We start from the raw sequence: 12,658 nt of genomic DNA, 5'->3' as shown, positions 1-12,658 counted from the left end.
CCTATATACAGAGAGTAAAGTTAAATGACTTTTGTTATAGTTGATTTTAATACCACAAGCAAGCAATTCTTTATTATAATTTTTTAAAATTTTTATGTTTTCAAACGGAATACCACTTTTAATTAAAATAGCAACTCCGGAATAGCCGTCATACCGATCTTCGCGTATTACATTATAACCTCTATAACTATAAACAACATCCCGCTTAAACCAGGTTTCACTTATTAAAGCTATATCAATATCTTCGGTTATTAAAAAGTTGAGAAGGCTGTTTTTGTCTATTTTGGATGCAAATAAATTAGTCAGTAATAGTCATTTAAAAGACGATAATTTAAAGGCGTACATTCCCAATCACCTCTTAGAAATCAAAGGGCTGATACGTGATGTCGATACAAAATATAACATTGAATATTTGAAAAAATATATGACCTCTAGTTCACAAATTATTGATATTAAAAGAATGCACAGGAAAATAGAAAATGATGGAAATACAGAATATGTACATAGACGTAATGTTATAATTACATTTGAAGGCAATTGTTTGCCAAACTATTTTGTAATTAATTATGTATATTTTCAAGTTGAAACATTGTTAGGTAAAGTTACACAATGTTATAAATGCCTCAAATTTGGACACATTTCTAGACAATGTAAAGGTACACAGGAATACTGCATCCGATGTGGAGAAATTAAAACTGATACACATACATGTGATGAAAAAAAATGTATTGCATACACTGTAAAAGTGATAAGCATATATCGATCTCTAAAAACTGTCCTTTTTTCGAACATCAAAAAAAAAATAAAAAATATCATGATTCAACATAAAATTTCATATTTGGAGGCCAAAAATTTGAACGATTCTTCTTTTTCTGGTCTTATTTGTAATAACAGATTTGAAATATTGTCAAATTCAAATAAATAATTTCCAAAATTAACTAACACATCTGAAGTTAATATACCTGCTTATTCCAACCTATTGAGGCCTCATTTACAGAAAACCAAAAATATTAGTCAACCAAGTTGTAGTAAATCAAGCACTGATTATAGGGAAAATAAAAAAAGAAAAGTATCATCTCCAACTTCGGAATATCCTACATCTCCTCACATCCCTTTCAGATTTGGACCATCTCAACCTTTACCACCCTTAAACAAGGAAAGTTTTTCAAATGTAGACAATAATAAAAATAAATTAGTAGATTCTTTAGTAATTCTTTTCTCAGATTTTATTCAAAATATTAATTGTTTAGAACAGACAAAATCAATTGATATCAATAAGTTATAAAAAGGTATTAATAATGTTTTAGATAATATTTTAAAAAAATAACTAGTCTAATTACTTTCATAGCTAAACTCAAAATAATACAATGGAATGCTCGATCAGCTGTTGCTAACTAACAATCCATGTAAAGGATTTACCAAAAAATATCCCAATCAGCCACAAACGAAGTGACGATATATTTTCTATGTAAATATTTTTCTATAAAAAGGAATACCTTTTCATTTCTATTTCATTTTCTGCTGTGCCAGATGTAAGTGAAGATCTATTTGTGTTTTCGAGACCCCTGTCAAAGAGTAAGATATTTTTTGTATCTTTTTGTATTCTTTATATTTTTATCTTATGTTTATTCGCCTATTTGACTTTGTATTTTTTCCATCTAATTAAAGTCCCAGTTTGTCTGAGTTAATCCGAGGCTCGCCCTGATTAGATTACCAAAGAGAGTTCAAATGTATCTCAGGTAATTTTAAGTAGGTAACCTAAGTATACTTAAGGATCCCGTTGGAAGTCCAGTGTTAGTACAAGTTTATTATAAGTTTAAGCCCCAGTCTAGCCCAGGTTTTAATCACAGTTCCTCTCATATCTGAAGCCTTTGTATTCAAGTGTAATTTGACGGCACCGAAGGTCAACATTCCATTGATCTGTCTTACAACTCAATTATTTGGTCGTTTACAAAAATAGTTTTGTTTTTGACAAGTCAAAGGAATAGTGACAATAATTACATACATACATTATAAAATTTAAGTAAAATTTTTCGAATTTAAATATTACAAACAGATATTTAGTACTAACAATTTAAGAAACAACAAACACTAAATAAAACTATAAAAACATGAAATATTGTCATAATAGGCAAATACCCTGACCAAACTAGTGCTATTGTTTAAAAGTTGTACTTAGGTACTCTGTTTTTGAATAGAAACAATGTTTTAAAAAGTGTGATTTGATTTTGAGCTTAAACGATAATAAGTGAAGACTTTTTACTTCATCTGGCAAAAAGTTATACCTATGTACACAAAACTATTGTAACGTGGTCATGGCGGTTGGAGTTTATGTCTTTTTTGTAGTTTAAAATTTCTTTCTGCGTGGCAAGAACCATCCAGTTATTACGTACTATACATGGCTATGGAATAGTGCAAAGTAGTACATTCTAAGGGTACTTTTAGAAATCATATAATCTAATTAGCGTATTTAAAATATACATGTGGCAAGTTTAGAACTTAAGTAATACTTCCAATTGAAACTAAAAATCAAATTCTGATTTTTGTTTTCATCTAGCTTCAGTCAATTATACAAAAACCAGCTTTTTGCTTTATGAGTATCACTATCATATTTAAATTTTTAAATTTTGTTGATTCATATTAGTATTAATGAGAGTTGTAAGTAAGAGTCTGCAAAGTATACACATTTTAAAGGAAACGTATAGTGACATAAATTGTTCAGATAAATAAGAAACAAAGTGGGTCCTAATATAGTGAGACCTTTATTGTGAGTACTTGTCCTTATAATGTCAGCCGATTCCAGTGGTGGTACTTTCCAATTAAGAAAGTTACACAATAATACGAGAGACTGGATATAGACGTTATTTTTTTCAATCTTTTGTTATATATGTTGATATACATATTTAATGATTCTTTATTACATATTTAAAAATAAATAATAATTGTGTGCAGGTCTCTATTAAACATGTTTAAATCGGAATGAATTAACGAAACAGTAAAATCTGTTTTTTCTTTTTGGTATTTATTTAATTGCATGTTATGTTTTATTTGCGTATACAGTTATCCACGCAAAGAGGGCTTTGAAATTGATTGTGTTCTTATAATATATGATAACTTTCTTGATATGTGATTTTCTATCGTGCTTTTCCCAAACAAACTCTAATTCATGCAAAATTTTTCATAAATTGTGACTTGTTATATTTGGCAAAATTCCGTCACTATTAATGTCTTCTAAAAGTCTTTATAAAGGCTGCGAAATATTCGAGACTGGACAAACATGACTGTAGACGAATTATTCCACGTTGCAAAAGACAGAGAAGCTTTTACAAATGTGGTCGCCAACCTCCGTTAATGGGGACGGCATAGGAAGAAGAAGAAGAAAAGTCTTTCCAAAGTAGGTTTTTTCGGCGTTTCTTTTATAGTTCCTTGCTTTCGTTGTTTCAAAAAGAATAAATCGTTGCTTCTCTAACTCTTGTCATGATGTAAGACTTTCTCTAGGTTTAGACTAGGCTCCCGCTACAATAACCCAACTGAATTGAACGTATTGAACTTTTAATTTATTATCAGACTTAATACACGTACAGTTGATTCAGGTCGGGTCTCAAACTACATTACAAACGGCGTCAGCAATACTACTGAATTGAAAAATATGAACTGTGTATTTACTTTTTTCGCTTTGAAACATTTGCATTTTTTACACAAAGTTAGAAACAGTAAATATCTATTGGATTACGATAACATTTACATTCTCTTATTTACCAATTATATTTCTAATATAAGGTTTGGCATTGAATTAAATTAAAATCCAACGCATGTAAAATAAGTTTAATTTGAAGTTTTAAGATTTAAAATTACCATCTTCAAATGCACTTATAAAAGACACTTAAATTTTACAGGAATTAAATTATACGTTTGTGTCATTTTTATTGCACGATATCACTTAACTCTTAAGTACCATGGCGGGGTCAAAATTGACCCCCCGCGTTTTTAATGCCAAGTTTCGCTACCGAAACATAGATTGAGCATTGCGCGCTTTCTGCTAATCTTCGACCGGTAGGTAATTTATCGATCTACGAAAATTCCGTTAGTTTATCGGTTACTACTGCAGAGTTAGACACGCATAGGGTCAATTTTGACCCGCTTATGGTATAAGTGTTTCTAGTGCAATTAACGAGTAATTTGAAATGGCGGGATGTAGTCGCAATAAACGTCCTCTGACACAGAAAGAACTTGAAGAGGAGGGACAAAAAATTATGGACAATGGACTAGATAGTGACAGTGAGTTTTTAGACCAGGCTAGTGAACACAGTGATCACGAAACAGACAGTGAAAAGGAATGGGACGATGATGACGAAAAAAATTGGCAAATTAATAATTCCGAAACTGGTAGTGAATATTCTGGTGAAGAAAGTGATATAGCTGACTCAAGGGATGTGTTTTATGGCAAAAATAGGTACAAGTGGTCTAAAACTTCTCCCACCTTTTCTCGTACACGTAAGCATAATTTAATTAGTCATTTACCTGGTGTTATTGGAAAAGCTCGAGCTAGTATGCCAGAGAAACCAGTTGATGCTTGGGAATGTATTATTAGCCACGATATATTGCAAGAAATTCTTGAGAAAACCAATGAACGAATAACTAATATGGCTTCTAAATATAATTTACACAATTTATCGTGTCAATATACCAATCATCTTGACATAATTGAATTAAAGGCCTTCTTAGGCTTATTATATTTAGCTGGGGTATTTAAATCCAATAATGAAGATTTAAGGTCTTTATTTGCTACGAATGGTACTGGACGTGATATATTTCGAGCAACCATGTCACTAAACCGATTTTATTTTTTGCTTGAAAGCCTTTGTTTTGATGACCCAGCTCCTAGACAAGAACGTATTGCGCACGGAGATAAACTGGCAACTATATCCAATATTTTTAATATGTTTATAATTAATTGCCAGTCCAATTATAGCTGTGGTGAATATCTCACAATAGATGAAATGCTTATTGCATTTAGAGGAAGGTGCCAATTCAGGATGTATCTCAAAAATAAGCCAGACAAATACGGTCTGAAAATGCAGTGTTTGGTAGACTCTAAGACACATTATTTGCTAATTGGTTTTATATATATTGGAAAAGATACACGCAGAGCAAATCCAAAAAAGTTATCCATCCCCACTCTAGATGTTTTGACACTTATTCCACCAATTTCTGGTACAAATAGAAACATAACAGCAGATAATTGCGAGAGCCTTGTATCTTTTGTTCCTAAGAAAAATCGTGCAGTGTTGTTAGTGTCAACTATGCATCATTCCAATACAATGGTTAATGGAAAGCCAGAGATTATAAATTTTTACAACGAGACAAAAGATGGGGTGGATTCATTGGATAAGAAATGTGCATGCTATAAAACTGGCAGAAGAACTCATAGATGGCCTCAAGTAATATGGTTTCGCATTTTGGACATTGCAGGATTAAATGCTAACGTAATTTTTAATGGAGTTCAGCAAAATCAAATAATGGAAAGAAGATTGTTTCTAACCACTTTAGGTCAAGAACTTATTAAGGCCCATTTAACTCGTAGAGCTCAACGAACTTGTTTACCGAGAGAAATTCGTAGTGCCATTTTTAAAGTTTCCGGACTTCAGGAACCAATGCCTGCCGCAAATCCAGAGCCACAACGACGAAAAAAGAGGGGAAGGTGTAAAATATGTCCATATTCCAAAAACCAAAAGAAAGAAAGCTCATCGTGCGATAAACGTCGAGATTTTATTTGCAAAAATCATTCCCGCATACAGACGTTATGCATAAGCTTTGTTGAAAATTAAGGTAAAATCATGCTTGTCATTTTTGAGATACGAAATCTAAATCGATTTTTTTTTATTTTAGGTAGGAGCTATGATACCTAGATTTCACCATTGGATATAAAAAAACTGCACATTGTTATTATTTTTCTTATAATTCGAGAAAGGCATAGCTATGTTAATTTGACTGAATACAAAAGTTTTTTTTTTTTAAATAAAGTTATATCTAATTAACCAAATTCGTTTATTTTTATATAAATGTAAAAGTAGCTGTCAACAAAATAATTTAAAATAAAACAAGTTAAAAAAAGAATATTTTTTGATACAAAAAACAATGGGCGGTTAAATTTGACCCTGCCATGGTACAAATGTTACTATTTTTGGCCATGGTAGTTAAGGGTTAATATTGTTTTTGCCGTTATTAGAATAGAACTATACCATTTTTCAAAGTAAAAACGTTGCACGTCACAATTTATATAAAGTGACGTCACTTATATTTAAAATTTCCAGAACGTCAACCTTAGAGTTCAAATTTTCCTACCACAGCTAATAATAAGAAACCCATATGGATCTGCTCGATCTTTCATAGGCGTCAACATGGTGTAATAATCAGAAAAATGTAATCATTATTATATTGGGAATTTTAGAATTAGGGTATATTGATTAAATAACCAAAAACGTTTGTTATTATTAATAATATAAATTTTATAAAATAACTCTTTAAGTCTAATATTCCACAAAATAATAATTTTAATTAAATAGATTAGACAATTGTACGCAACTGATACGGGAATACTTCAAATTTTAATGACAGTTCAGCGTGTGGCAAAATGGTTTAAAGTATTGCCGATTTTTTAGAGTAAGAATTTTGTTTATGTTTTGATTTCTTACACAATTTGATCATAATATATTATATATTAATAAATTCTATTTATAAATACATATTAAATTTAGATTAATAGCTTTAAAAACTAATTATTGTTGTGTATTGTGATTGTGCTATGCCAAAACAACTAAATAAGTAGTCTGTAGAAAGCTGATAAGCTTTCATATAAGATAGATTATTTTGAACAAGAAATAATGGCGGGACGTTTTTACTATTAATACTCTAAAAGAGGTAAGTTTAACATTTAGAATATATCATTTTGAATTAAAATATTTTCTTAAGTATTTTAGTGTGTTGCAGTAGTCTTAAACTAAGTATATTTACTATTAATATAACAGTTTGACAAATAGTAAATATTTGTTATATTTATAATATTTGTTATATTATATGTTTGTATATATTTAATAAATATGAATTACATTTTAAAAATTCCTCACTTACTAACTATTCTGATGTTTTGGCAACGCTGTGGGGTTATGACGTCGTAAATCTTGAATGACGTGCAATCATTTTTATATGAAAAATTCTATAACAAACAACAAACCTGTAAGTTATGTTTAAAGGTCTAAACAGACACAAACGTAAATCTGATCAGAAATAATTGACAATGAGAACTTTTATGTTGAAATTTTAATCATTCCTCAGAAACTTTGTGCTTCTTAATGATATTTTATAAACTTAAACATATTATGCATGTACCCACATTATTTGTTTATCACAATTACTGCAACACGAGAGACAACAAATTTTTAAATCATTTATTTAATAAATATTTGAGAATATCTTGTGCGAGTAGGTATATAATAAGAAAGTACATTATTGTAACAAATAAATGTAATATCTAAAAAATGTAAATACTATGAAAATTAATTTAAAATAGTTATTTATGTACCAAGGGCATTAAATAGATGTTTATACCCGAGGGCGACTGTCTTGCAAACACGAGGGCCTCTTGCCCGAGTGTTTGTAAGTCGCCCGAGGGTATACACATCTATTAATGCCCACGGTGCATACAAACATATAGGTAATGAATGAACATCTGCGACTGTCAAACCTAAAAAGTGAAAATGTCAGATCTATTTATCACCGGATTTTCCAAGAATTGTCAGTTTCATGCAAATTCTACTAAATAATGTTATGCAGTTATAATAATTTAATTCTATATTTTGTAACTTTTATAATAAATGTTGTTAAGAAGTTATCAATTTTTTTTTGTCTTTATGTCTGTGGGGTCATAAAGTGTACTTTATGCCCGCACTGGCATAAACTATACTAGTATGTAATTGGTAACTAAGCAATAAAAACACCATATTAAACTAGTATGACATAAAATATATTAAATCCCGAATAATACCAAAAATTATTTTGTGTCCGCCCATGCAATATAATGAAAGTACAAAGCACAAAGAAACGACCGAAATTCTCATTACAGGATCGATACCCACACGTGAAAAGGGGAGAGTACGCCAACTTAGACCAACAGCATGTGGGATTCTTCAAGGATCTTCTCGGACCCAATCGAGTCATCACGGATAGTGACGAATGCGAGGCCTTTAACGTCGACTGGATCAAAGGAGTAAGAGGTAGGTGTGATATTTTATTATATATATATATATATATATATATATATATATATATATATATATATATATATATATATATATATATATCGAGAAAAGGAGTACGACCGTCAGTCCAAAATAAACTAAGGTACACTCGAAGAGTGGTGGGTTTTTCGGTCAAAGTGGAGAAATAAAAGACAAAGAAGGTGGCTACTTCATCTATTTATTGAAGACGTTTCGCTTTCTGCTCAGAAAGCATCCTCAGTTCATCTAAAAAGAACAATATGAAACCAAACATCCATAGAGAAGTTACAATCAAAGTGTGTTACCTTACAAAGACATGTAGCAGTCAATGATGTTAAAAATATGAAAAAGCTTATGAAACTGGACATTCAGAGTTAACGTTGTATAAAACAATTAATTGAAACTTGGTATAGTTTACAATTTAACAAAATTACCACAGCAAAAGAACATGTGATAAACATACATGTATATAAAAAAGTTATTATAAAAACTTAAGTAAAAAACATTAAGGTTTATTTTAAAGTGTAAAGAACTAGAAAGATCATGAGAAAGCACTTCCAACAATTTATTTAATAAATTAGATTTTAATTTTAACTTTACGTAACATTATAAGTTATTTAAGATTAATATAGTAATAAAGTTTATTATCTTTCTTTATAAATCTTTATTACTATATTAATCTTAAATAACTTATAATGTTACCTAAAGTTAAAATTAAAATCTAATTTATTAAATAAATTGTTGGAAGTGCTTTCTCACGATCTTTCTAGTTCTTTACACTTTAAAATAAACCTTAATGTTTTTTACTTAAGTTTTTATAATAACTTTTTTATATACATGTATGTTATTCACATGTTCTTTTGCTGTGCTAATTTTGTTAAATTGCAAACTATACCAAGTTTCAATTAATTGTTTTATACAACGTTAACTCTGAATGTCCAGTTTCGTAAGCTTTTTCATATTTTTAACATCATTGACTGCTACATGTCTTTGTAAGGTAACACACTTTTATTGTAACTTCTCTATGGATGTTTGGTTTCATATTGTTCTTTTTAGATGAACTGATGATGCTTTCTGAGCAGAAAGCGAAACGTCTTCAATAAATAGATGAAGTAGCCACCTTCTTTGTCTTTTATTTCTCCACTTTGACCGAAAAACCCACCACTCTTCGAGTGTACCTTAGTTTATATTTATATATATATATATATATATATATATATATATATATATATATATATATATATATATATATATATATATATATATATACTTATATAAAAGAAAAGGTTAATGCGAGTTAATAGTAAAATAAACGTAAAAGGTATCGGCATAGCTCGCAACAAAGGAAACAAATATAATAAAATATGCGTATAAGATGGAAAGCAACCGTATATACGTATTTCTTACTATTGGTCGTCTTCAGTACAGTGCAGCCAAGTTAGAAAAGGAGCGTGTTAACTTGGGAAAGGGTCACTACAGGAGCAATGCGACCAATTTGTGGTAATAATGTTACAAGACTCTGAGGTTTCCAGAGCAACAACTAACATCCACGGAGGAAGCTAAGCTACCTGAAAAACCTGCCAAACGTCTAGAACGTTTCAAACAACAAGAAAAAGGTATATAATATATATATATATATATATATATATATATATATATATATATATATATATATATATATATATATATTGTTATGATGTGTTTTTTGTTTGAATGATGAGCAATGAGTATTTTTAATAATATAGGGTTTTTATCGCGGTTCTCTTCAAATTTAAAATAAACTATCTTTAAATTGATGTTCTTATAAAACTAATTAAATTCTATAGACAATGTTAAATTTAAACAAACTATCTTCAAAATTGAAATTGTTATGACACTAACTAAATTATATTAACAAAATTTTGTACCTTTCTTTCACTGAATGCCTAAATGAACTGTTTTCCACTAAGTATATAGATTCTAATCACCACTGAATGTCTTCGTACTTCAGTTATCCTTGTTTTTTTGTGAAATTACTTTTTCCAATTATCAGCTTCTACCAATTTAAGATATAGTTTTCTTCACCAGCATTTATACACCACCAACCAAACCAGCAAACACCATTTATATTTATTCTTCTTTTCAATATACCAATATCCAATTATTATAAGTTGATTTATACTAATCTCCAATCATAATATAATTTTAATTCCTTCCAATGTCCATCAAATATTCTTCTAATATACTTTTATAATCTTCAATAATTATTTGTGTATAATTATAAATGTGCATTAAATATATGCATAATTTTTAATCTTCATTTAACTCACTATATTAAACAATTTGACTATTTGTACCTGATTCACTGACTCCAACTAACTTTCATATTTCTTACTAAACTTTTCTGACTGACTTCTTGAAAATTCTGAACAATTTACTTCACTATTCACTAACTAAATGTGTCTACTAACTTTCATAATGAACTGGCCTGACTTCTGACTAAAAACTTCCATCTTGAATCCAAATCACGGGTATTTATATCTTTTTGGATATTCCAGAATCATCTGGCAAGAGATCATGTTCCATCCCGTTCTATTTCTTCGATATGGATGTTCTCGAAAAAATATCTGTTCCATCCACCGACATAATCATTATTCCAGAATGTTCGACCGTAAACAATGGTCACACTCTGCACTCTGGAGAATTCGTTAATGTTCCATTGATAATTTTGTTGACATTTAGGCTTTTCAGATCAGAATAAACATTCAAATTAGTAACTAACACTCTAATTTAATAAAATACACATTTCAAACAATATATTATTATAACCCCACTTTATATTCCCTATAATTCTTAATTTCTATCTGTCACTTCGAGAGTATTTTTGGTTGCCTATGCACATGGCTCACTTAAATATATTTACAACATTAAAATACAACTTTTTACAATTATTATATGCTAATTTCTTAAAAATTGCCCTCACATAGATATATTTTTATAAAATTCATTAAAATTATCAAATACTTTTTTATATCTAATATTATGTAGTATATAACTTATAAATTATTTTCTATAAACCCCAATCGTCACAATATATATATATATATATATATATATATATATATATATATATATATATATATATTATATATATATATATATATATATATATATATATTATATATATATATATATATATATATATATATATATATATATATATATATATATATATATATATATATATATATCTTCTTCTTCTTCTAATGGCGCTACAACCCTTTGTGAGTCTTGGCCTGCTTAACAATGTTCTTCCATTCTGCCCTGTCGGATACTTTCCTTCGCCACTGCCTGATGTTCATGGTTTTAAGATCCCTCTCTACGTCGTGTATCCATCTTTTACGGGGCCTTCCTCTTGTCCTGTTTCCTTGGGGCTTCCATCTCTGGACTACTTTTACAGCTCGATTATCTGGCATTCTTTCTAGGTGACCAAGCCAGTTTAGTCTTTGTGATTTTACAAAACTGACAATATCTGCGCTCTGCATTAGTTCATCCAGCTCGTGGTTCATTTTAATTCTCCACGAACTATCGCTGCATTGGGTTGGTCCAAATATCTTCCTTAGTATTTTGCGCTCAAATATTCTCAATTGATTTTCATCAGTGGTTGAGAGGGTCCACATTTCACATCCATATGTGACCACTGGTCTAATTACTGTTTTGTAGATTCTCAGCTTAGACTCACGATTCAGTAACTTACTTTTCATTAAGTCTTTGTATGCATAAAAGCACTTATTACCGCTAAGAATCCGTGCTTGTATTTCTTGACTGATGTTGTTGTTGTCATTTATTATTGAGCCTTCTTCTTCTTCAAGTGCCCTGTCCGTTGCGAACGTTGGCTATTAACATGGCAATTCTGATCTTATTTGCGGCGCTTCTGAATAGTTCGACCGATGTGAGCCCGAACCACTTCCTCAGATTTTGGAGCCACGAGTGTCTTCTCCTGCCTGGCCCTCGCTTACTGTCTATTTTTCCCTGGACAATCAATTGCAGTAGACGGTACTTATCGTGTCTCAATATGTGGCCTAGATATTCAAGCTTTCTTTGTTTAATTGTGTTCACGATTTCTTTCTCCTTTCCGATTCTTTGGATTACCTCTGTGTTGGTGACATGTTCGGTCCAGGATATACGAAGAATGCGTCGGTACACCCACATTTCGAATGCTTCTAGTTTTCTCGTGAGCGTCTCCGTCAGCGTCCAGGCCTCCACACCATACAGTAAGATCGGAGCCTAGGTAGGGAAAAGTGGAGGCATATTTGTAGGTATGGTTGTCTACCTTCAGATTCTCATGTTCATTCGATTTTGTGCACTCCATATATTTTGTTTTACTTTCATTTATATATAGA

The 12,658-nt window shown here is 30.2% G+C and overlaps 1 protein-coding gene across 2 annotated transcripts in view; it reads left to right on the top strand.

Moving 5' to 3' along the window:
• The window catches only part of LOC140445292 (D-2-hydroxyglutarate dehydrogenase, mitochondrial-like), a 210,977-nt gene that overhangs the window by 163,250 nt on the left and 35,069 nt on the right, over positions 1 to 12,658 (top strand). For both annotated transcript variants that reach the window (XM_072537230.1, XM_072537231.1), the window contains one exon: positions 8,123 to 8,273. In XM_072537230.1, coding sequence (XP_072393331.1) covers positions 8,123 to 8,273 — 151 coding nt within the window. The remainder of the gene's footprint in view (positions 1 to 8,122; positions 8,274 to 12,658) is intronic.

Source organism: Diabrotica undecimpunctata, chromosome 7 (genome assembly GCF_040954645.1).
Source record: "Diabrotica undecimpunctata isolate CICGRU chromosome 7, icDiaUnde3, whole genome shotgun sequence".
Lineage (NCBI taxonomy): Eukaryota > Metazoa > Arthropoda > Insecta > Coleoptera > Chrysomelidae > Diabrotica > Diabrotica undecimpunctata.
This window is presented reverse-complemented; position numbering and strand designations above follow the sequence as displayed.